Source organism: Hyperolius riggenbachi, chromosome 4 (assembly GCF_040937935.1).
Source record: "Hyperolius riggenbachi isolate aHypRig1 chromosome 4, aHypRig1.pri, whole genome shotgun sequence".
Lineage (NCBI taxonomy): Eukaryota > Metazoa > Chordata > Amphibia > Anura > Hyperoliidae > Hyperolius > Hyperolius riggenbachi.
Window position 1 is genome coordinate 246,283,256 of NC_090649.1, and position 13,400 is coordinate 246,296,655.

The window sequence follows — 13,400 nt, forward strand, 5'->3', positions numbered from 1 at the left end:
GGGGTAGTACAGTGGCCTGCTTGAAGTCTGAGCGGAAGGTACCTGTGGATAGGGAGAGGTTGAACAGGGTAGTGACGACTGGGGCCAATTCCGTGAAGTGAGGCTGGAGTAAATCAGAAGGGATGGGGTCAAGGGGGGGGGGAAGTAGTGGTATGGGATGTCTGCAGTAGGTGGATGACTTCCTCGGTGGTAGTAGGAGTGAAGGATGTGGGGGGAGGATAGGGTGGAGGAGGAGCTGGTTGGGAGGGGGTGAGAGGTGAAGATTTGAGATATTTCCTGGCGGATGGAGACAATTTTGTTGGTGAAGTGGGTGGCTAAATCTGTGGCAGAGAGGGAGGAAACGGAGGGTGGGGTTTAAGCAGGGAGTTCAAAGTGGCAAAAAGACGCCGGGGGTTGGAAGCTTGTGTTCCGATGAGCTTGGTAAAGTATTCCTGCTTCGCATGAGCAAGGGCAGTGTGGAACTGCAGCAGGTTGGTCTTGTACTGTAGGAAATCCTGGTTAAGTCTAGTTTTCCTCCATTTCCGTTCAGTGGCGCGTGTTTTCCTCTGGAGGTTGCAAGTATGGGTAGTGCGCCAGGGCTGGGGGTTAGGGGGTCGGTTGCGGCGATATATTGGTGGAGCAGCTTTCTCTAGGGCTGATGAGAGTTTGGCGATACTGAGTTGCAGCAAGATTAGGACAGGTTAGGGTGGGGAGAGTGGAGGAGAGGGCATGGAGGGGGTCAGCAAGGACGCTAGGGTTTAGCTTGCGTAGGTCACGCTGCCATCGACCAGGAGGGAGGGCGGGTAGTGTGGAGGTGCCTTCCGTGAGGAGGTTGAAAGTGAGAAGGTGATGGTCTGAGGGTGAAAAGGGTGCGATGTCAAGGTTTGCAATGGTGGTGGATTTAGTGAATATAAGGTCGAGAGTGTGACCTGCAGTGTTATTCACGTTGCCTAGCAACTGGGAGGGGTGATCAGCACACAAGACAGTTGGAACTGTGTCTCATGCTCCCTGTCACCTCCTTTCAACCAAAAAGATGGCTGCCCCCATGAAATCAAATTTGCCTGTTCTTTTAAAACAGGGTGGGTAAGAGATTATATTACCTATCTATTTTAATGAACATAACTAATGTAGCTTAATGACAGTATGTTTGTTTAGGCTGAAGTTCCTCTTTAAAAGGAAATAAATAGGTCAGCACCATATCCCTCTTGCTTCAGGTTCCCTATAGGCCTCTTTTACACTTGCAGGTTAAACCTACGTTGCCTTATCCTATTTACCGTAATGGGCCGCTAAAGCTTCACACTTATTACAATCCATTGCAGTGCGGAGGAAGTATCCGAGCTGACGCAAAGGCAGCAGCACATTACTGCAGCAACACAAGGTGCTTGGGTTAACCTCCCTGGCAGTACGCAGTTTCAGAGGCTGCGTCCACAAGAGGATTTTTTAAAATAAAATTTTATTTAAATGCTTAAGCTAGCACTTCGCTAGCTAACTATGCCCCTCAAGCCCCGCCGGACCTAAGTAAACCCCCCGATCGCCGCCGGCAATATTTACCCCTCCGCGATCCCGCAAGAGCTGCAGCGTCACCATTTAGCTTCACTCGTCGCTATGGCGACGATCAGACATGACGTCATCGACGTCATGCGCAGTCCTGATCCTCCCCATAGCGAAGCCTGGAGCAGATTGGGAGGCTGCGTATAACGGCGACGATCGTGAGTGATCGGAGCTGAGCGGCAAAACTTGGGGAGCATGGTTAGCTAGCCAAGTGCTAGCTTAACCATATAATGCACACTGTATTAAAAAAAAAAAATCCTCCGGGGGCCATGTGATCCTCTCCGGTGGCTAGCCCGAACATAGGTCGGGCTTACCACCAGGGAGGTTAATAGAAGTCTACGGGTGACGCACGTAATGTAGACGATGGAGTGCGGTGCGTTGTGTTGTGCATGTGCAGACTACGGGAATCCAAGTGACGTTGTTCCTGCCCAGCAGGGAGTACATCATTGAGCGGCACTCTGCCGCAGGGTCATATGGATGAGGGTTTTTTTTGCGGTGTAATGCTGCAGGAACATCGCAAGGCACCACAAAAAACAAGTGTAAAACTGTCCTTAACACAAGTGACATGATCGTGCTGCAAAAACAGTGATAGAGGTAAATGACTGGTCTGATGATCGAGAAACATTTCCAAACAAATCTGTAAGCAACCTGCAAAAGAGACCTTCTCAGTGAAAGTCAAAAGTGAAAACTGCTGTTAAACCATTCCTAATGAAAAGTTAGATGGTTATCTTTGAAGCAGGTCAGTGGAGTCAGTACAAAAATCATCCAACCCCGACTCCTCAGTTAATGAAACCACCGACTCCAGGTACCCAAAATTGCTCCGACTCCACAGCCCTGCTTTAAAAGTTTACCATGTTGTAGCTCAGCGGTAGGGAACCTTGGCTCTCCAGCTGTGATAAAACTACAAATTCCAGCATGCATTTGATTTTATTAATCATGACTGTGACTGTCAGTCCTGCAATGCATTGTGGGGCTTGTAGTTCCTTAACAGCTGGAGAGCCAAGGTTCCCTACCCCTGTTGTAGCTAATCTCTTCCCACACAGGAGGCTGAAGGCAGTGAATTCTGTCAGCTGCTCCCATGCAGTGGCTAGGTACTTGCTAGTGCTGAAGAGGTACCACCCTATTGAGATAAATCTGAGCAGAGAAGTAGCTGTGCACAGACAAAACCAGTTGCATTTTTTAGTGCCACTGAGTAACTACAACTCGTGTGGGGTTAAAAATACAGACATCCCCTACTTACAAACAACTCGAGTTACTACCTTTCAGAGATAAAAAGGTTTCTCTATGTACAAAGTATACAAATTTTTATTACAATTTTTGGTATTAAATGTTACAGTATTATATAAACTGTTCTAAGTAATTTAAAAGACTTTAAAAGCACCTAACAACATACAATACAGTCCCCAGTATCTGGCATTGGTAAGGGAAACATGTGCCTGCCGGTTGCTTGAGCAACCGGCAAAAAGCACACAACTTTCCCCCCCGATGCAGGCAGAATACTCACGCAGCCTCCACTGATCCTACAGAAATGTCCTGCATCACCTCGCGGGCTCCTAGCTGCTTTCCAACTTCCCACGTGCACGGAAGCCAGAGTGTCAGCTGACCCGGATAGTGTCACGTGACATGCCGACTTGCGTGCACGGACACTGGAAGCTGCTAGGAGCCCCCAAAGTGATGCCGGACATTGCTGAAGGCTCAGTGAGTATTTTCTGACAGAGCAAACCCTCCAGAACACCCAAAACACAGGTCCCAGTTATCCCTCAGGCATGCCAGTTACTTGAGACATCCGGTTAACTGAATTCCGGATAACGGGGACTCTGCTGAAGTTTATACTAATATGTCCAAATCCAGAGTTGTCTGAAAGTAAATCATTTATCTACAATTCATCATGTTTAAAACAGGACTCAACGTAAAAACAAATTCACCTTACAATCAATCTCCTGAAACCTAACCCGTTAAGTAGGGGACCGCCTGTACTGCTATTGGGCTGCATTAAAATTGCAGCCAAAAGATGCTCGTGGCTGGCACACTGGGAGCTGAACACCAGACAAGAGTGCATTCAGCTGTCTGTCAGACACTGGAGCAGAGAGGAATCGCTGACCAAATATCCACTTTAATTATATTTTGTGTTACATTAAATCAAAACATTTGCACCTTTAAAGTGCTAAGTATGTTAAGTAAATCAAATCTATTTTATTTTAGGATGTGGGGGGACAAAGCAGGACAAACATTGAGAAGGAAGGGAGTTCACAAGGTACTGTACATTAAATCAAACCAAAAATCTATGATCAATAATGCAGCTATGAGGACGCCCAACTGCCTTTTATTTACATTTCCAAACACACTTTCATGCATTTTCTAATCCAAAAGGTATCAAACAATAGGGCAAATTTACCTGTATAAAATGAATTTTTAAGTTACCAGTTATTTTAAGTTTGCAGGTGTGTGCTTTGTTTTAAACATACATTACCTTTAATAGAGACATTGCACAATCAATATGCCCATAGAAGATGCTTCTATGCAAAGCTGTCCAGCCCGATTCTTTGTCTTTGATGGATATATCTACTCCTTTTGACACCAGCCAATCCAGGACTTCTTTCTTCCCACAGGAAGCAGCAATGTGAATGGCATTGCGCCCCAAATCATCCTTTAGTGTAGTGGCGTTGCAGCAGTATGAAGAGAGAAAAGCCTTAATTTGTTGCTCACTTCCCCTGGTCACCGCTGAGATTATATCCAAAGCGTGCCGCAGAGAGCGGCAGCGGGTGGTGCATTCCGGCCAAACCAAATCCATCTTCTCTAACAACTTCTTCAAAGTTCCCTAATGAAAATAATAGTTCCAAGTCCCCAATGTGCAGCTAAACCACTCTACAGGACTGAACATTGGCTCCTTCCTTTGTGTCAAAAAATCCTTTGGCACTATAATTTTATTAATAAATATTTTTACAAATGTAAACCAGCTTAAGCTGTACTCTATAAGTATACAAAAATATATTTGTGCATATGTTTCTCTGTTAAGTTCCTGCCATGAGTCCTATACAGAAATGAGGCAGCTGGGACAGCGGGAGGGAAGACCCCCCCCACTCTGAAGACGGTTCTCCTTAATATTCCATAATTGCAAAATGGTCCTAAAACAAACAAACAAAATAAATATTATAGCTATAACAAAATGTAATTCCATTGTTAAAGAAAAAATGGTACATCATGTCTAAGTTAAGCTGGGCTTTTTTTTATCTTAAAATGTTATTAAAGGATACCTGGCCTGAGGCAAAGCTGCCTAAGGTGAGCACAGAGATATGTTCATGCTGGATCCACATACCTCTGTGTGTTGTCCATTCGTCTCCTAGGGTCCTCGGTGCCAGTAATCACACCTTGAAAAATGTCACATTTTCGGACAGGAAGAGGCAGGCTTGCTGCGTTGTTCACTTCTATCACCTTCCCATTCCCTCCTATGAAGGAGTGTAAATTGGACAGAGAAGAGGAGCGGATAGGAAGTTGATAGGAAGAAACATCTCAGCAAGCCTGCCTCTTCATTTTTATGAACATTTGACTTTAGCCCAGGCCTGGGCAATGTTTACACCACCCAACTGCATTGTACGGTCCTCATTCTTAAAATTCCAATCCACCCTCCCTGTAAAATTGCACACAGGCAGCAGGGAATTTGAAACTCACCTCACTCACGGAAGTCCCACATCGCATTGACATGGAAACAGGACATCACATGATGTGACGTCAGAACGTGCCAGCGTATTATACGCTGGCGCTTCCTGACGTCACGTCATGTGACGTCCTGTTGCAATGGGACTTGCATGAGTGAGGTGAGTTTCAAATTCCCCGCGCACAATTTTACAGGGAGGGAGGGGGGAGGAATCCAGCCGCCTGTCGGGCCATAGTTTGCCCACTGCTTTAGCCCAAAGTCACACTTTATAAAAAGTGGTTACATGGACAAGAAAGAACAGACAACACACGAAGGTATGTGGCTCAAGGATGACTATACCTCCGAGCAGATACTGTACTGCGATGGGCAGATCAACATACAGAGCCAGGCAGCAATCCTCAAAACACTTTTATTACAGTCCAGTGACAGCACGCACCAGAGGTGGGGGTGTTACAAAGTGTTTGGCCTAACAGCCATTTCATGGGCTCCCCTGCTTTGTAATAGGCCAAACAAGTAATGGCATTGCAATGGACCTCCAGAGAGGAGCAGCATATCCAATACAGCTGTGTCACCAGCAATTTGTACTGAGCCTAACAGCTAAGACAGCATGCAAGGCACTTTACCCAGTGTAACAAAAAGAGCATGCACATAACTGAGTGGTTTGAATATTTTGTGTGTTGGTTATTTGAATAGATAGCCTTTGGAGCTCCCAAGGTGACCAATATTGGTGGAATAAGTAAGGATATGTCATAAGCAAAACCACTTTGACAAGTTATTGAACTCCATATATGAGAGGTGATCCTAAACTCCATAGCCTCAAAAAGAAATACAAAACTGAGGATCATACACATTTGTAGTTTTCCAGCATAAATTTAACAAACAATGTTAGACATTTAAATTGGGTAAATACACTAAATAGAACACACTTTATCATAAAAACACCATCCTATTCAAATCACACTCCTTTCTTTCTGGGCTACAGGCTTTAAAGAGAACCAGAGATGAAGCACCCTCATGTATTTTATTACATTTATCAGTGGGGACATGACAGTAAACACCTACCCTGCTTTTAGTGTCATTCTTATCTGCTTAATTAGTCTATTAGCAGCTGTGATAAGAATCCCCGACTGGCTCAGTCTAGGTTTGACCTGGAATCATTATAGCTGAGTCACTCTTCTGTGGAGTCTTTTCAAGCCCAAGCCTGCCACCTCCTGGCTCAGATTTCCTGCTTTGCATACTGAGAGCTGTGATGACATGGGAGGGGCTGCTCCTGCTGAGAGAGAATCTCTGAAACAGACAAGTCTGGCTGCAATATGATCTGTGTGCTCTCAGCATAGATAATGATGATGACTGCAGTTTCATTCCTATGAGAGACACTTCCTACAGGCAGCTGCACATCATACCAAAATTTCAAAAAATGTGATCCGCACCCACGGTTTCAAGATGGAAACAAATTGGAGTGCTATGACCATCCGCCCTTGAGTACCTCTTGGACGGCAACAGACATTGCAAGTTGGTCAGCACCTCCAAAAAAATAGCTCTTTTAAAACATAGCTCTTTTATTCAAAAAAGTTTTTTCCAACTGCCCACCAAGCAATAGCTCCCTCTGTGCATAGAACTCCCAGTGGTGAACATTCTGTACAGATCACCTGGCAGAACTAAATATGTCACTACCAGTGATCAATTTCAGAATGTAAATTAGAGAAAGGAAAGATTTTATAATGGGCAAACACTGACTAAATAATTTATAAATTAATATTGTAAACTGTAAGCAATTTTTTTCAAGTTATTTTTACTACAGTTCCTCCTTAAAGGACTCCCGAGGCCAACTAGAAAAAAATACTTTGTACTCACCTGGGGCTTCTTCAAGCCCTGAGCAGCAGTCTCAGTCCCTTGCCACAGCTCCGGTGGTCTTCGGTGTCACCGCTGGCAGCTCTTCTGCGCCTGCACGGGCACTAGTCATCTGTCGCGTGCTGCGCCTGCAGGCGCAGTATGCATCAGATGACGTGACGCGCTGAAGAGCAGACCCTGCCGGAGGGTCGGCATCATTGTGGGTGGCCAATTGGGGCAAGGAGGACCAATGGAGCTGCGGCAAGGGACTGAGACTGCTGGTCAGGGCTGGAAGAAGGCCTAGGTGAGTACAAAATAGCCAATAGTAGAATGTTGATAAAATTACAGCAAAGTCCCTGTTATCCAGAATTCAGGCAACCAGAAGTCTCAACTAACCGGCATGCCTGTGGGATAATGAGGGCCTCTTTTGAGGGGCTTTCTGTGGGTGCTGGCAGGCAGGAAAATACTTACCAAGGCTCCAGCAAAGGCTAGCAGTCTCCCTCTATCTCCCCGCGGGTTCCTAGTGGCTTCCGGCATCTGTGTACAGAAGCTGGAGTGTCACATGATCCAATGCTGCTCAGCTGACGCTCCAGCTTCTGTGCACTGTAAAAGCCAGAAAGCTGTTCTGAGCCCGCAGGGACATAGAAGGAGACTGCCAGACATCGCTGGAGCCTCAGTAAGTATTTCAGAAGGGAGGTTTGTGCTATTTCGGCCGGTTGCTCAAGCAATCAGCAAGCACATGTATCCGGCATCAGACGATCCCCGCCAGTGCCATACACCGAGGACTTTGCTTTACCAATATTCTACTGTTTTGTAGTGTGGAATTACATGTTTTTATTATATAAGACACCTCTGCCTGCATGCTCTCAGCACCCCTGATGACGGCAGGACGTCAAAACCAGTCAGGCAGAGAGCGGGCATTGGCCACAATTCAGATCTTGTGGTTGATAAGTGGAAACTTATTACCACATGGCAATTCACTAAAGAAGTTTGCCTTAAAAACACATAGTGATATGTTTTCACAGTGAGAGTGTTATCTTAATACTCCAGCCCCTAAAGGGGCACTATAATGAAAAATTGTAAAATGTAAAATATGTGCAAACATAGACAAATAAGAAGTACATTTTTTACAGAGTAAAATAAGCCATAAATTACTTCTATCCTATGTTGCTGTCACTTACAGTAGGTAGTAGAAATCTGACAGAAGCAACAGGTTTTGGACTAGTCCGTCTCTTCATGGGGGGATTCTCAGCAAGGCTTTTATTCTTTATAAAGATATTCCCTAAAAAGGATTTAAACAATGATGCTGGCCAGCTTCCCTGTTTGCTACACAGCTTTTTGGCAGTTGGACAGAGCAACTGCCATTCACTAATTGCTTTTAAAAATAAATAAATCCCTGAGAATCCCCCCATGAAGAGATAAAGTAGTCCAAAACCTGTCGCTTCTGTCAGATTTCTACTACCTACTGTAAGTGACAGCAAGATAGGAAAAAAGTAATTTATGACTCATTTTACTCTGGGAAAAAAAGTACTTCGCCATAGTGCCCCTTTAAGTTGTATACTCTGTAGTTATTCTTGAAGAGAACCTGTACTGACTAAAATATTTAAAATAAACACATGAGGTAACTTCAAATGAACATTACATAGTTACCTCGCCGCCAGTTCCTCTTAGAAGCTCATCATTTTCTTCTTACACTGATCCCTTCCAGTTCTGACAATATTTTGTCAGAACTGAAATATATCAGTTGCTGTCAGTTGCAGCTGAGAGGAGAACTTATGTGTCCATGTTTCCCTATGGCTCCAGTGGGCGATGTTACAGTTTAACAGTGTGCTGACCAGGAAGCTGTTATGGGGTAATGGCCATTTTCAAAATGGAGGATGGAGAATTCCATTGATCACAGTGGACAAACAGGACGCAGGAGAGGAAAAATAGATTGAGGAGTAGACTACACAGGAGGTAAGTATGACCTGTGTATGTTTATTTTGACTTTTAATGTTCAGTTCAGGTTTTCTTTAAGGTGGCCACTAACAGTCCAATTTCTAACGAAAAATCATTCGAGCGATCAGGAATTCTGATCGGATTGGTTGAAAATATTCTCAGTTGATGGGCACAATCGATTACAAACGATTATAAAAATAGTCGTCCGATTGGATTTTTGTCAAACCAAAATTTGGATTTTCTTGTTGGTTGTGATAGATAGGAAGCAAAAATTGGTTCGTTGATGGTGTAGTGAACGATTTTTCGTCCGATCAGAATTTCGGAGCGCTCAAACGATTTTTCGCTAGAAATTGGACCGTTAGTGGCCAGCTTTACACTAGTAAAAAGGCCCGCCCGCTAGGCCTCAGCTGCTCGCCCGTCCCCCACCACTGTCCCAAATATATGCACACAGGGAGATGTTGCTTGCTTGGCAGTTGGAAAAAGCTGTTATTTTCCACAATGCAATGAGGTTCACAGACAGCAAACTGTCAGGTCTGGAAGAACGGACACAGGGACATAGGAGGACGCAGGGACACACAGGTTTTATTATATAGGATACAGTAGATAAGGAGGGGAGGACCACACTAAGGCAGGATGTAGCACCACTCCTCTTGCCATCTCCTCTGCCAGCATGACTACAGCCAGCCTGCAGCTTGTGTATGGCAGCCAGAGAAGGAGAAAGAGAGACAGTGGCTGTGCCGGTGTGTGTATATACACTTTATGTCTCTCTTGTCACGGAGCAGTGCTTTTCAGCGCTGCTAGATTTGGGCGCAGCCAGCGCTTCCATAGACTACAATAGGAATCACTCCTATTGCAGCGCTCAGTGAGTAACGTCGGCTCCGTCACAAGACGGAGCCAAAGTTGCTTAAAAAAACACAATAATTCGGCCTCCAGCAATCGCTGGAAGCCGAATTATTTCATTCCCCCACTATCCATGTCGGCCTGGAGGGGGAATAGTAATTAAAACGGCCGGGACTTGTGCAGAAGCAGGATCAGCCATATACCGCTGTATCTTGCGCCTAAGTCTACCGACGCCGATTTCAAATGTACGCCTCTTTTCCTCCCTCCCTGTGTGCCTGCTGTGTATTTCTCTCTATACAGAGTCCCCTTCTGTATAAAATACTAAAAAATCAAGGAGACACCTCAGAATCCTCCACTTTATATTATTGTGTCTAGTAACACTCCACTCAACAACAGCTCAAGCTAGGTGATAATTCCTCACACACTTTACAGTTGTTATCACTTGCATTCCTCTCTATGAATAAACATTCTGCCTTTAAGATTAGAATTAGGTTAATTTAATGATTCAGTCATTAACTTTGGGAATCTTTCATTAACTTAAGGACAGAATCCTTATTTTAAGGTTTGCCTGAGGTAAATTGCTTAGTGAATACTAAATGATTTACCACCATGGAGATAACAGTAAAAACAGTTCAGAATCATTATTAAAGACAGGAGGTAAGCTTAGTGCATTGTGGCCATTGTGTTCGATTGAAACAGAATCTGAGTACCCTAAAGGGTGGAAAGCGAGCGGAGCCAGAGGGTCCTAAATGGTTTAGGAGTAGGAGAACAGAGGCGCCAGCAGGATAAAAGTGGATAAAAACTTTAAAATTTGCTGGGAGGAAGTGGTGGACTTACCTCCATAAAGCAGACACGAAAGACTGTCTGAATAGTAGTCACATTTATTACTTAGTACCCCAAAACAGTGCAACGCGTTTCGCAGGCCCAGCCCGCTTCATCAGGCAATAAAAATGGGGACAAGACAGAATTTCAGCAATAGCAGGTGTAGCGCCACTAGCACTGAGGTGCTACACCTGCTATTGCTGAAATTCTGTCTTGTCCCCATTTTTATTGCCTGATGAAGCGGGCTGGGCCTGCGAAACGCTTTATGGAGGTAAGTCCACCACTTCCTCCCAGCAAATTTTAAAGTTTTATCCACTTTTATCCTGCTGGCGCCTCTGTTCTCCTACTGCTATACCGTGTCCACCCCTGGTGGAGGGGTGATCTACCCCCTTTCGCATCTACAGAGAGCGACTTCTCATCCCTGAGTGAGGACAGGTCTAATCTCCTCACCTGCCGATACAGTGGTTGCCTGTGTGGTAACCCATGTTTGTGAGTATAATTTTCTCACGATAACCTTTACTTCATTTATGCTTAACATACTACACTATATTGGGCTCTCGGTTTCTCTACACTAAATGGTTTAGGAACCACAAATTGATTTTATGTTTTTTTATAGGCTGCTTGATACAATAAAGTCTGACATATGAAATTCCACACTGAAAGAGTACCAGTTTTTATTTTTGTCGCTACATGTACTGGCACCGAGGTGACTGGAGCTGATAGAGGGTTTACTGTACAAGGGACGACTAGTGAAAAGTAGATGTGTATGTTAGCACTGGATGTACAGCACCGCAGGTCCTTCAATATATTTGAGTGACTGTGTGGGGACAGAATCTTCCTGCTGGCAGCCATGTCAGGCATTTACATATTGAGGCACCAGGGCTCCTACAGTACTATGATTTATGACATTTAATAAACACAGTTCAAACATAGCTGGCACTGGTATGTAGATTTAAAAAAAAAAATTGTTTGCAGTCTAATGCGTAATACACACAATGCAGTTTACCTTCAGATCAACAGGTGGAATTGATCATTTCAAGCATGTTTGATCTACTCTGGATTGAGAATGGGATCAATTTTCAGATCATTATTGCCAAAAAAATCAATCCCATTCTCGACTGGGAAAAGAACGGACATGCTGGAAATTATCAATTCGACCCATCGATCTGACAGGAAATTGCATGGTGTTGGTGTGTACCAGGCATTAGGGATAGAATACAGAATATGTCAAATTAGAGGCTGTGATTAACATTAGAGTCTCATAAACGTGTTAAGTAGAAAAATACATATATTTACACAAAGCAGTACATCAATCCCAAAAGAAGCAAGGGACAGAAAGATAAGTGCCAAAAAGAGACAGCTGGCAGCTAAGCAGGGTTAATTATTTATGATATATTCAGGTCTGACACAGAGCAGTCTGCCGTATGGTATTCATACACTTATGGGACTGCAGCCAGAATGTAAGCTGCCAGATCTATGCCTTCAACTTCTCCCTGTACATTGGGGAGATACATACAAGTGCATGCGTGCCTTTAGTAGATAGAGAGCTGCACACCCCCCCCTATGATAAGGGAAGGTAAGCCTCTGCAGCACTTCCATACATATATACGTGTACAGTATGGCATCCAGCACAGCACATTGCCACATAAGGCAAACAACTCTCACCGATCGCTAGTTGAAACCAGAAGAGTTAACGGCGCAGAGGGACACTGTACATGGTATGATCTTCATGCTGAGGACACGTCAATTCGACACAGACAAGCAGCCGGTGCAGTTCTTACAATCTTCCTGGCTGCCCAGCTTGCTGTCGTGTGTACTGCGCATGCGCAACCAGCAGCTACACTGACAGTTCCTGTTCCGCCTCTGCAAATTCCGGTTCCTACTATTGGAAATCGCTCCTCAGTCAGTCAGTGTCTATCTATCTACGCAGTGGACTCTGTGTGGAGGCGATATGTACAGAGCTTACATACAAGTACCGTGTCGGGGCGGCGGGGTCACAGAGACCACCGCCTCTCCTCAAGTCTGAGCACGGTGGCGGGGGCTGAGGAGATTGAAAGTTTAGGACAGGCGTAAGGGGTTAATTTGGCAAGCAGGAAATGGCTGTTATATGTCTGTATGCCGCAATGTTGGTCCCTTTTGGCGTTCGGAGTGAAGACAGTGGAATACCAGTATTGTTCAAGAGGCACTGTAGTGACAAATAATACAATAAATGCAATACATTACTCAATGTACCCACTATTACAGTAGTTTCTTGGTGTCAGCATCACAGACACTATATATATATATATATATATATATATATATATATATATTGCTGTATATTGGTACGCAGCTTTGTTTTCCCAGTGATGCTTAGCCTAGGATGTATAACTATGTGGACTTGAACACACTCTGCATTCTGGGAGACCAGGCATATCTATACTGACTTCAGAACTTTCAGTAAACAAACATTCTGCAGATGTGCTCCTGACAGGCTTAAAGGTAGTTCCACCTGTGATTTCTGAATGTAAATCAGGTTGAAGAGAGATTTTACACTGGGCAAACACTGACTGAATTATTTCTAAAATAATACTGTAAAAAATGAGCAACCAACATTTTCTGTGGCACTGTACACAGTAAGGAACAAATGTGGGGTGCATCATATGGACAATGGAATACGCAAGATACCGTATCAACAATGGTACAGAATACAGAATTAGAAGATGTCAGAGTAATTATAGTAACAAATGTAACATGAACAAAATTTACAGAAAATTCCAAGATGCTACCAAGAACCCTTCCCTTG

At 44.3% G+C, this 13,400-nt stretch overlaps 1 protein-coding gene across 2 annotated transcripts in view; it reads right to left on the reverse strand.

The window, feature by feature from the left end:
- IBTK (inhibitor of Bruton tyrosine kinase) overlaps window positions 1-12,447 on the reverse strand; it is a 138,504-nt gene extending 126,057 nt beyond the window's left edge. For both annotated transcript variants that reach the window (XM_068281539.1, XM_068281538.1), the window contains exons 1-2: window positions 12,281-12,447; window positions 4,001-4,655 (exon numbers count right to left, since the gene is read on the reverse strand). In XM_068281539.1, coding sequence (XP_068137640.1) covers window positions 4,001-4,321 — 321 coding nt within the window. In that variant the 5' untranslated portion in view covers window positions 4,322-4,655; window positions 12,281-12,447. The remainder of the gene's footprint in view (window positions 1-4,000; window positions 4,656-12,280) is intronic.
- Between the last annotated feature and the right edge of the window lie 953 nt (window positions 12,448-13,400).